Below are 10,434 nucleotides of genomic sequence, written 5' to 3' on the forward strand. Positions count from 1 at the left end.
TTGTTGATACGGCTCTCGGTGGGCGTGATGCCTCTTCAATACAGGATGTTTTTATAACGGGCTGTGGTCTCGAGTGGGTGATTACCTTTGCAAGAGCCGGCTGAACAGATCTCGGTGCCACAGTCTCCATCTCTTCCACACTCGAGTAGCTCTCCTCTGCGTAAAGCGCCGTTGGAAACAAATTCAACGCGAATGACTCGCTCGAAAGAGCAGGGTGCTCGGTCTGCACGCCTTTTGACCGCGTCCCTTGACACGAAGGAGTAGGGTGCTCGGTCTGCACGCCTTTTGACCGGGTTGATTGACACGACCTGCGACGAGACTTCTCACGAGATCTCCTGGCGAGTCTAACGTCACAGCGGATCTCCGAAGTGAATTGGTTTGGCTTACTGGCCTCTGGATTCTGTATCCTCTCGAACACATTCGTCTTCTGGTGCGCTATTCCGGTTGGTGGAGCGTAGCGGAGATACGTGTCCGTGTGCTCGAAGCCAGCCATGGACGGAAGGAAACCATCGGGAATGTCCTTGCGCAGAAGGAGAGTGCCATGTGAACCTCTCAAAATGGATATCACTTGGGTTGCTGAAGTATCGGGGCCGGAAATCCGCTCGTCGCTAGTCCCTTGTGTGGAATCAGCAGTGGAATTCCGGTTTACCATCGCTGAGATGACGTCAGACCGTGGTGTTCTTACAGGGAGAGCAACGTTGACCTGGGTCCTTCGTTGCAACCGTCATCCCAACCCCACAAGAATTGACAGTAATTGACGCGAATTGGTACACCCTGGTTGACATCATGGCGACGTTGCACTCCTGACCCACATCAAAGGCAAACACCAACATCAACTACGTGACGTCGTGATCGCATCGCCGAGTCAATAAACATGAACATGTGAATGTACATGAGATGCTTTGTCTGACTGGGGCAGCTGTCCAGCAAGATCAGAATCAGACAAAGTGCTTCACGTGCCTCAGTGGGTAACGCGACCTTCGCACATATGACGAACAAATCCTATTTTAAGGATGGCTCCCCGTAGACATAGCGGTGACGCTGTCACCGTTCTCCACGCCTCGGAGCGTAAATCGGCCATCCAGACTCTGATCAAAGCAAATTCAGGCAAGATCCCAGACACCATCATCTTGGAGGTCGATGTCCGACCCAGCCTTTCAAGTTCGCGGGTGACGGCGGATTTCGGCCAGCCGGACCAATCCAAACCAGTGAACGTCATCGACGCGTGCAACGGCGCAGCATATACACTCCACTACACTGAGTTGGATGTGCTGAAGCAACTGCGAGCTCGGGGAAGGCCCATCAAGGTGCAGTCAATTCTAAAGGATGCCGCCGGCCGCAAATATTTTCGCCTATCTACGAACTGGGCATCGGACCGCAAGACTGGGCTCTTCCATGTCACTGCGTACGGCCAGCCGAGACCAACTGGAACTTCGGTGGATCTGGACACCACTTCCAGCACCAAGGAGTCTCCTCGGCCGACGAAACCGTCTCAGGTCTCCTCGCGTCTAACCACAGAAAGGTCCCGTCAAACAGGTCATTCGGGCAAGCCACGTCATTCGAGCAAGCCAGGTCCAAATGTCGATCCGGTGCCCTATTGCAGGTCTGACTCAACGTCTATGTCCATACGAGAGGTTGGTGGCGTGCAGACGCCGGCTGAGTCCACCGTGGAGACCGACTCGGCGATTTGGGATGACCGGACCGTTGGTACCATCCAGACAATGGAAACCGTGGACCCTCCATGCGAGCGCGTGAAGTCCGTTGTGCCCTCCCAGTTCACATTTCCAAGGGAGTCTGTCCTGTCCAGACCTGACGTCCACGATACCAAGGAGCTTTTCGACGAGCGGTATGGAGGAGGGTGTCTGCCCGAGCGAAGAGGCTTGTCCAGGCCATCCCCAAGAGTCAGCGATGTCGCCCCTCCGGCTCGGCGACCCGATTCTGTTGCTGCGCCTGCCCCAGCCACGACACAGCCTTCCACTTTCACAATGGGTACCACTAGCGGCCCTGGGAGTAGAATGAGACCCTCAGCAAGTAGGGGCCCCTCAAGAATGGCACCTTCAGTGCCTTTAACTTCTTGGACGGAAGGGTCAACTACCAACCGCAACACAGTTGGACGTCGATTGCCTGTGCCGGTCAGCAGCATGCCGGCGCCCCACTCTCTCAGTACTGATAGCCGAAGTACAGTGCAGTGGATTCACCAGGGGCCACAGACGCCAGCGCCAGAGCGTACAGTTGCCGCACCTTCCAATCGAAGCGTGCTATCCACCCTGCGACCATCCTTTGCGACGACGTATGCCCCAACGTCATCAGTCACTACATTGACTGTAGGGCCTCAGACGCCCCGGGATGTCAGCTACGCAACAGCCACTGGCTCCTCCAAGTACAGGCCCACTTGGAAGCGTTTAGAACCCTCGCTCACGCTCCCAACTCGCTCGCTGAGCACGACCTATACCGCCACGTCCCAAAGTGAGTTGCGGAGCGCTAACTGATGCAGCCGCGGAATCCACAACCATGATGAACCACATGATTCCGGCGCCGGAAATGGAGTCGTCAGCGAGCGCTTCACTGGATACGCGCCACACTTCTGTGGGTGGACCCTCGCACCTCACACAGATTGAAGCCGCTCGTTACCTCTACGGCTTCGACGAAATCAACGCGAAGCGAGCTGCGGGCTGCCTTCCTAACCGGAAACGCCGAACCTTGTGCTGCGGCGGGCCCTCGAGGCGTATGAGCGAGGACTCGCTGTTCCCCTCATCATCTGGCTCCGTGTTGTATGAGGAGTACAGGTCTTCGGACGGAGGTGCCTACACCTCAGTGACCGGCAGTCTCGCCCACAAGCTAATACCACCCAAACGCCGTCCTGGATGTCTCGACCTGGATGAACGGTCCAGCATAGACACTGTCGCTGTCAACGCGCTGCACCTCTAACAAAACGATTCACATTTCGCAGCTGACGCACCTCTAGTGAACAAAAGATTTACACATCGACGCTGGGAAACGGCATTTCCATTGCACGTTTCCTGTCTTAGGTACGCAGACGGCATCCCCGAAACTCACAGCTCGTCGGCCGCTAATCTTCACACGAGTTACAGCGAAGTTGTAGAATTTTGCGTTGCAGCGAGCCAACCCCGGAACGCCGTTATTATGCAGCGCCATAACCAACTTCCCACCCAGCTCCTCGCTGAAGGCCTCAGACTCCTCGAGGCAGTCTTGACGTTTGTGCGAGTCCTTCACTTTGCGGAGGACCCAGTGCCTCTTCGTTGTCTTTGCTTTCTCCCAGCACTCGTACCCGCGATCGTCAGCCTCGTCCCATCTGACCGTTTGGCGATCAACACACCTGATGAGGTAGCGCTCGTTGACGTGTCGTCGACGGTCCATGTTAATCTCCACACCTCCCTCAGTCAGGCAAACTGTTCCTTCAGCAGATGTCACGAAGTGCGCGTCTTGAGGGTTGCGAACACACAGTTCGTAGGCGACGAGCCATGCTACGTTAAAGCGAGACTCGGGCGGCAGCTGCAGACTCCAGCACCAGGCATTGCCCCTGTTGTGGGGGTCTGACAGGCTGTGGTAGGGCCCTTTCACAGCCAGAGGCACCTTCCTTGCAGGGGCGTAGCCTCCTCCCGTCGCTACTGCGCTTTGAACTGCCGAGGTCTCCGGTTTGAAGCTGTATTTTGCAGCGCTGGAGACTGGTCGACTGCGACTGGCGATGGATGCTACGTGTGAAGACTTGCCCTCGGAGGACGCCACCAACGACTCATCGACCTCCGCAGAGCTTATGGTGGTCCCTGAATCGTCCAACGGTAACACGTACCGCTTGAGGACGCCATCAGCCGTGATGGTATCAGGACAGGCTTCAATGACGCTTTGCGAGACTTGCGCAGGGATTGGCCCCCTCACCCCCTCAGCGCAGCGACTGGTGATCGGAGGGCACGCAGCCAGACAGGCCGCCTGGTACTTTGGAGGCGCCACAGCGCCATGAAGCATGTATATGCGAGGACACAGCTTGCCGTAGTAGCAGGCGTGGTATCCATCAGGGCAGAGAGGCTGCATTCGGGAGGGGGGCAGGTCGTCCAGGTTTATTTTGGCTTCGTGGCCGCAGTCGAGACTTCGACGCGGACAGGTCCTCCCTTCGTGACAGAACGCCATCCCCTCAGGACAGTTGATGCGTGATGGGCACACTGGAAATCCATCTGGACACCTCGTCACTCCTACGACACAAGTCGCAAATCCCGGACGACATACAGGCTGAGCCTGCATCATTGCGAACTCCACGTCCTCGGCTTCTGGAAGGGGCGACGCTTGGGGCACTGCCACCTGCCCTGTCAGGCACTCATGCTGGCATGTCACGCTATCCTTTGGACATTTGGTCTCTCTGGGCCCGCAAACTGGGAATGTGCGGAGAGTCGGCAGCTCCGCTGCACATGCGAGATACTCTGGAGGGCAGAACGGCTGCCCCCATGTGTACGGCTTCGGCGAAAAGGCCTTCTGAGCTCTTCGAACTGGTATCGCCGTCATACTCTCCGGACATGACTGGCCCTTGAAGCATTGGCCACTGCCGGGAACAAATGTACCCTCCCATAGAACTGGGTACAGCACATCCCGTGATTGGAACCCAGGCTGCTGAGGAAACCGGCATTCAGCAAACCCTGGAGGACATAGAGGAAACACCACCGCCCCAGCCGGCACAACCAGCAAGGAACTACGCATGGTGCACACACGATTTCGAAAGCTCGCAGTGAGCTACAACTGTGTGCATGACCTACTCGTGAGCATTTGTGTAAGCGAGAGGGAGGCAGTGAGAGTCAGGGTGGGGTGCTCGTATCCGTTCTGTCTTTTAATGAGTGAATTGTTCGCCACCAAGGAAGCCCGACGTCATCATGGAGAACAAGCCTAAGCATGCTCGAGTTACCCAGGTTATCGGCCGCACGGGATCCCGAGGAGGCGTGCAGCAGGTACGCGTTACCTTCCTTGACACCAACCCCGAACTAGGAGGCAGAAGTCTGCTGAGAAACGTTGTCGGACCCGTTCGCGAAGGAGACGTGTTGGCACTACTGGAGACGGAACGAGAGGCTAGAAGACTTAGATAGCTTGCTCTGTGGTGAAATTGGAACTTCGGCAGTTAAACGCAAAAAATCGATGTTCCTTGTCTCTGTATACCGGTTGCTACGTCAGGGATCTGGTGTTGCCCTAGCGTCTGGCTACCAGGCCTTCCGATCAAGAGCTACAGAGACCATGCTGAAGCTTCCAGCCCTTATGAGCCCAACGGAGGCAGAGAAGATACTGGATTTAGCGTCGCACTCTAAGCACGAGATTAACAAGGTGAGGGTTCGACGAGATGAGGCACTCAGAAGGCAGAAAGACTCGTGGCATTGTGCGCGCCCGCACCCGAGTATGCTGGCAGCCCGTACATCGTCAGAAAGATCCAGACAGCGCAGCGCGTGCTGCTGAGAGCTTTGTGAGTACAAGCTGTGTCTCTAACTGAGATGTCACTCTGTACAAATCATAGGAAGCTGCCACCACATAGCAGTCTTCCAGTAAGCCAGGTAGAAATCGTCCCGGTCGTCGAAGGACTCGAAGACCAAGACCAAAGGACTTCCTCTCTTTTCGTGGTGGTGGCCTTTTGGCGTCCAAACAACCGCCAGCGGCTGTTCAATAAGCGTTACGTAGACGTCAGGAGACACCTTGTGCCTTTTGTTGCGGGTCAGGAACTCCACGCTCAAGTCGGATATGTCGACCTCCATCAGCTCCTTCAGCATAGTGCAGAGTGTTCGTCCATTTCGGGTAATGAAGATGCCTGCCTTCGCGGGGTTCAGGCGGAGGAGGATGGGTTTCAAGGCCCCACCACGACGCTGTGTAAAGGGGTCTCCGGCTCCTCACATTGTCGAACACGTAGGCCTGCACACCAGAGAGATACCGTCGTACAACATCGACTTCCATCTCCATTGACGTGCCGATCTTCTCTGTGGCCCGTGTGGTGACGGGATCCAAATCAGCGGGCTTCTCGTCTTGGAGCTTCGGGACGTAATCGTTGTCCAGAGACTCCGATTCTGCCTCGAAGGCATCAGGCTCAAAGTCCAGGATCTTCTCCATTACTTTGGTAGATACCTCATGATCCGGCTCTTCGACTGCGGGTCGTTCCTTCCGGGGTTTCTTCCAGTTAGAGTTGTCCCTTGCACCCAGCGTTTCAAAATAGTTCTTCAAGTCGTCTATCCGAGGCGAAGGCACATAGGTGTAGGGCTCCTCGGGCTCATCGAAATCCAACTCATGAGTTTCGAACTTTTTGACAAGAGCGTTTACGCTTCCCCTTTGGACTGCCATCCCAGAAGATATTTAAAACTTTTTCAAGATATCGGCCGAATATGGGGATGAGGTGATTGTGAATTATGAGCTGCAAACGACTTCAATGGCACTCCAAACCCGCACCCTAAAAATAGCGCTTTCCAATGAGACCCCCCAAGAGGCCGAAACTCGCAGAGTCCGCTGAGGATGACGCCGACCTTCAGTATCTCCAAGGTGTTCTGGGACTGAGCGTCGAGGAGCTCAAAGAGGAAATGCTTGCCAACGAAGGGGAGGACTTTGTGGACCTTCTTGACGTCGCGGACCGAATCGCTGAAGGACGAGGAATGGAACACGAGTCTGGCTCTGAGGAGAGATCTGAGGGTTCTGAGGAGCGCTCTGACGAGGGTTCTGAGGGCTCTGAGGAGGGATCTGAAGGCTCTGATGAGGAGACGAAATGCAGTGGCGCCGCCGGAAACGAAGCTCCGAGTGCTTACGTGCCTCCTCACAAGCGGCGGGTAGTGGTCGAACATTCATCTGTGTTGGGTGCGATGACGGCTGTTGTCCAGGAGAGGGGTATAAAGGTCGTGGGTCTTATCAATCGGCTATCAGAAGGTAATTTGGATCCTATCATGAAGGATTTCCTTACTCTGTACAAGTTGGTGTGGAAAGATGCAGCCGTGAATAAGCGAGCAGACAAGCCAGAGAACGAAGCTCTCGCCGAGGCCAAGCAGATCGGAACTGACCTGTTGTCGAAGGCCGTGGCCCAGGCAGCACTGAACTCTTGCGTTGTGCACCGACAGAGCACCGTTGCGCTGATATCCGTGCAGACCTGCCTCATGGGAGGTCTCTCGGCTCTCGTTGGTCAAGCCGTGCTCGCAAACTTCATGCAGTTGAACGCAGAAGCCCTCGCTACCAACCTTACTAAAGCTTTGGCCTGTGAGCAGGACTCGTGTCAGACCTCTGAAGCCACTGACAGTCGGCAATTCTGCCGATCGTCCATTATGGCTACCTGCCTCCTCTTCGACTACGGCGTGCTCACTGCCAAGCCGATTTTCGGGTTGGTCAGGAGAGTGGCTGGCGATGGGGACCTCACCGAGTTCAAAGTGGACTGCCTACTCACCTTACTTCGGTTCTGTGGATCACGCCTTCGTGGCGAGTTCCCAACTGACTTTACGGCCATTATGAAGTTCATCAACGACAAAATGGCTGCCTGTCAGGAGGTTGGTAGCAGATTCGAATTCCTAAAGTCCGAGTTGGCTTCTGTGAAGAAAATATCGGGCACCGAGCGGTTCGTTGGTATGCGCGATTGGCTTCGGCTGTCTCCCCACATGCGTGGCGTCAACTTGGATGTGCTGGACGTGGAATGGGACGCTCTCGAAAACAAGACTACCACGATTCGAAGGTCTGGGCACCGAGTCGCTCTGGATGGAGACGAGGACGTCAACCCTCTCCTCGTCCTTGCGGAAAAGTTTAAAATGCGAACGGACATTCAGAAATCCTGCTTCGTTGCTGTCATGGGAGCTGAGGATGTTCCGGACGCTGTTCAGCGGCTTTTAGAGGCGGGCGCCGACAAGCAGAAAATGCCGACAGCCATTGCGGTACTATTACATGTGTGCCTCTCGGAAAAGACCTACAACCCTTTCTACTTCCAACTCATCAAATCCCTTTGCGGCCTTCCAGGTGGTATTCGGAAACGCTTCAGTCACACTATCAAACAGGGTGTATGCGCTCAACTGGGCACCATGAACGAGTTCCCCCCTAGAAAAGCGACCTCCTTTGCCTCCTTGGTGGCGGCCCTGGTGCTAGAGAACATCGTAGACTTGAGGGTCATTCGCTTCGCAGGACTGGCGACCTGTACTGAGAATCTAGACATGGCCTCAGGACCAGTAGGTGTTTTTCTCCGAGATCTCCTAGTGCGACTGATTCAGGAAACTCCACGTGACGCCTTCGAATCGACAATCGAAGATCTCTGCAGCGGAGTGAGGAAGTACACTGACATCTGCGAAATACTTAGAACCATACTGGACTCTTCGGTATCGGAGGTTCTTGGTTCCGACCCGCGTTTGCAGGTGTTTGAGGAAGTTCTATTACGTGTTTAGGTCCGTTACATGTTCAATACCACGTTCACGATGTCACTAGTAGAACCCTGTTCGATAACGTCGCCAGTCTCCTCCAATCGAGATGCGCTCAGAATAGCATCAGCCAAAACCTCTGGAAGACATACCGTGCCCTCCGACCATCTAAAGAACCCTGTAGCTCCAATCGCCTCGGCCTGGGAGTCGCTGGCGAAAAACCGGCCCAGGAGCTGGCTCAGAAGTTGGCCGAGATCGGCCACGGTAAGGCGCCAATACTGGATCCAGTCTGGCAGCGGAACGTCTGATACAGGCGTTCCTCCTCGAGTCCTCCGAAAGTACAGACGGCAGACTGCAGTCAGCAAATCAGCCTGCGCGATCTCCAACATGAAAAGTGCCATGGTCCATTCAAGAATATCCGAGGTAGAGCCTATATAGGAGGCGCACATCAACTGGTGAAGCTCGAAAGGCCGTTCCTGCCGGTGGACCTCGTTCGCCACAGTTCGTTCGGCCAAGCCCTCCAGAGTACTCCTCAACCAGCTGACGTCGTCGCTAGTCGCATCATGGAGCTTCACGTCGTCTATCTGTAACCGAGAGAACTTCTGAATCGCAGTCAACGGGCTCTCGGGGAGGATAGGAGATGTATCAGGTGGCAGGCCATAGTCTAGGCCGTCTACTCGAACCCAGCCGCCACTGGTGAACGAGGGTAAACACAGGACCTGGCCGTTACTCAGCCCTAAAAGAGGTGCAGACGACGGAGCTAAGGAAAGCAGCGGCCTCGTCAGAGTGGGTAACAGAGGCCGAACGGACTCGTAAAAGATCCTACTGAGGCCTGGCGGAGAAGTCTCTAATCTAAACGCCGCCAAAGTGCAGTCGTCTGACAGAAGACAGAGGACATCCTTATCGCAGCAGGCATCCACCACAGGAGGAACGGGTACGATCTGCATCACGCTCCGACACCGCACTCACTCTGCTAAAAATGAGGCATCCAGTGGTCTTGTACAGGCACACGATCTCTGTTCGTACACCCGCCACCACCAACAGCAACGCCGGCCTCCCCTCTAATGCAAACATCCAGTGGACGGGTCGTGCCAGGAGCGTCTCCCAAGAGGCAGCCCGAACTGCTGTCCGCCCACCACTAAGTGGGGCGGCCCTGAAGTGTACCTCCTCCGACACCACATCTAGGCGGGGTTCGGCCCTGGAGAGACAGCCCACCAAGGGAGGTGCAGGCGTGTCGGCGACCACGGAGTTGCGAGTTGGAGTCTCGGATTCTGCGGGTGAACACGAGGTCGAGTCTGGGTCGATGTTCTGTGTCAGACCTTGGAAGGGTTTGAGGAAGCCTGCGTCAGAGCGGCTCTCAACGCTCACTCTCAGCCCCACTGAGCTTTGCCAATCGTTGCAACGCAGCACGCTCCCTTTCAACTGGGGCTGAAAAGGAGACCCACTCGAACTGCTCCTGCATTGCGGTTTTAATATCGAAATCGTACAGTTTGCTAGTTCCATTCACAATTTTTACTTGCGTCGACGGTTGGCTGCCCTGCTTGACCGCGACTTCAGAGACTCACCTGACAGCTCTGGGGTTAGCAGCTGGTGACTCAAGCGGAGGACTGACGGATGGCTTCTTTTTGGGAGCTTTTCTCTTCTTAAGAACGTCGTCGGACTTCACTGATCTTTTTGGCGTCTTGGACTTGGGCGTTTTGGATTTTACAGGACTCTTTGATCTCGCTGGGGACTTTCGTGCAGGAGATTTGCTGGTGGGAGTCTTAGTAGCGGACCTGGTAACGACCGGGCTGTCACGGTCGGCAGGTGTTGGCACGACACGCCTTGGTCGGCGCTTAGTTGTCTTCGTTACGGGTGCTGCTTTCTGCATGCTTGTATATTCGATGACTCACCTTGCAGCACCAAGTGCCACACCAGGCTGAACACCACTTGCAATCACGGCAACCAGATCTGATACGGTCGAAAATCGGCGTGATAACAATGTAGGCCAGAAGCGATGCACAAAGGGACATCGCCAACCAACGGAAGAGGTACGGACTTTGCGTATAGCGCAATATCTCCCATCGGGCAGTGGCTGTCTGCC

At 55.4% G+C, this 10,434-nt stretch overlaps 8 protein-coding genes across 11 annotated transcripts; 4 read left to right on the top strand and 4 right to left on the bottom strand.

Moving 5' to 3' along the window:
* Window positions 1–1,013: 1,013 nt before the first annotated feature.
* Window positions 1,014–2,928, top strand: KVP17_003193 (uncharacterized protein; the record flags this gene model as incomplete). 3 transcript variants are annotated; one of them, XM_068520206.1, is made up of 4 exons in its annotated part: window positions 1,014–2,031; window positions 2,110–2,466; window positions 2,495–2,586; window positions 2,614–2,928. In XM_068520206.1, 4 exons carry the CDS (start codon window positions 1,014–1,016, stop codon window positions 2,926–2,928), a joined length of 1,782 nt encoding a protein of 593 aa, XP_068370922.1. The 3 variants fall into 3 exon arrangements, with proteins under 3 accessions (XP_068370922.1, XP_068370920.1, XP_068370921.1); XM_068520204.1 differs by lacking the exons at window positions 2,495–2,586; window positions 2,614–2,928 and having other exon boundaries at window positions 1,014–2,489; XM_068520205.1 differs by lacking the exons at window positions 1,014–2,031; window positions 2,110–2,466 and having other exon boundaries at window positions 2,512–2,928.
* Window positions 2,929–2,961: 33 nt separating this feature from the next.
* On the bottom strand, window positions 2,962–4,707 carry KVP17_003182 (uncharacterized protein; the record flags this gene model as incomplete). Its single annotated transcript, XM_068520185.1, has 1 exon — window positions 2,962–4,707. One exon carries the CDS (start codon window positions 4,705–4,707, stop codon window positions 2,962–2,964), a length of 1,746 nt encoding a protein of 581 aa, XP_068370902.1.
* A 170-nt stretch (window positions 4,708–4,877) lies between these two features.
* KVP17_003191 (uncharacterized protein) lies at window positions 4,878–5,087 on the top strand (the record flags this gene model as incomplete). Its single annotated transcript, XM_068520202.1, has 1 exon — window positions 4,878–5,087. One exon carries the CDS (start codon window positions 4,878–4,880, stop codon window positions 5,085–5,087), a length of 210 nt encoding a protein of 69 aa, XP_068370918.1.
* A 49-nt stretch (window positions 5,088–5,136) lies between these two features.
* Window positions 5,137–5,459, top strand: KVP17_005291 (uncharacterized protein; the record flags this gene model as incomplete). The annotated part of the gene is made up of 2 exons (XM_068515096.1): window positions 5,137–5,319; window positions 5,349–5,459. The coding sequence occupies 2 exons, from the start codon at window positions 5,137–5,139 to the stop codon at window positions 5,457–5,459; spliced, it is 294 nt and encodes a 97-aa protein (XP_068370939.1).
* A 27-nt stretch (window positions 5,460–5,486) lies between these two features.
* Window positions 5,487–6,318, bottom strand: KVP17_003190 (uncharacterized protein; the record flags this gene model as incomplete). The annotated part of the gene is made up of 2 exons (XM_068520201.1): window positions 5,487–5,849; window positions 5,878–6,318. 2 exons carry the CDS (start codon window positions 6,316–6,318, stop codon window positions 5,487–5,489), a joined length of 804 nt encoding a protein of 267 aa, XP_068370917.1.
* A 125-nt stretch (window positions 6,319–6,443) lies between these two features.
* Window positions 6,444–8,378, top strand: KVP17_003199 (uncharacterized protein; the record flags this gene model as incomplete). Its single annotated transcript, XM_068520216.1, has 1 exon — window positions 6,444–8,378. The coding sequence occupies one exon, from the start codon at window positions 6,444–6,446 to the stop codon at window positions 8,376–8,378; it is 1,935 nt and encodes a 644-aa protein (XP_068370930.1).
* A 5-nt stretch (window positions 8,379–8,383) lies between these two features.
* KVP17_003203 (uncharacterized protein) lies at window positions 8,384–9,813 on the bottom strand (the record flags this gene model as incomplete). Of its 2 annotated transcripts, XM_068520221.1 has the most annotated exons (3): window positions 8,384–9,292; window positions 9,321–9,691; window positions 9,720–9,813. In XM_068520221.1, 3 exons carry the CDS (start codon window positions 9,811–9,813, stop codon window positions 8,384–8,386), a joined length of 1,374 nt encoding a protein of 457 aa, XP_068370935.1. The 2 variants fall into 2 exon arrangements, with proteins under 2 accessions (XP_068370935.1, XP_068370936.1); XM_068520222.1 differs by lacking the exons at window positions 9,321–9,691; window positions 9,720–9,813 and having other exon boundaries at window positions 8,384–9,298.
* Window positions 9,814–9,912: 99 nt separating this feature from the next.
* On the bottom strand, window positions 9,913–10,221 carry KVP17_003192 (uncharacterized protein; the record flags this gene model as incomplete). Its single annotated transcript, XM_068520203.1, has 1 exon — window positions 9,913–10,221. The coding sequence occupies one exon, from the start codon at window positions 10,219–10,221 to the stop codon at window positions 9,913–9,915; it is 309 nt and encodes a 102-aa protein (XP_068370919.1).
* Window positions 10,222–10,434: the final 213 nt, after the last annotated feature.

This window comes from the organism of the source record quoted next (assembly GCF_019968985.1).
Source record: "MAG: Porospora cf. gigantea B chromosome Unknown PgB_NODE_96_length_41430_cov_147.519, whole genome shotgun sequence".
NCBI lineage: Eukaryota > Apicomplexa > Conoidasida > Eugregarinorida > Porosporidae > Porospora > Porospora cf. gigantea B.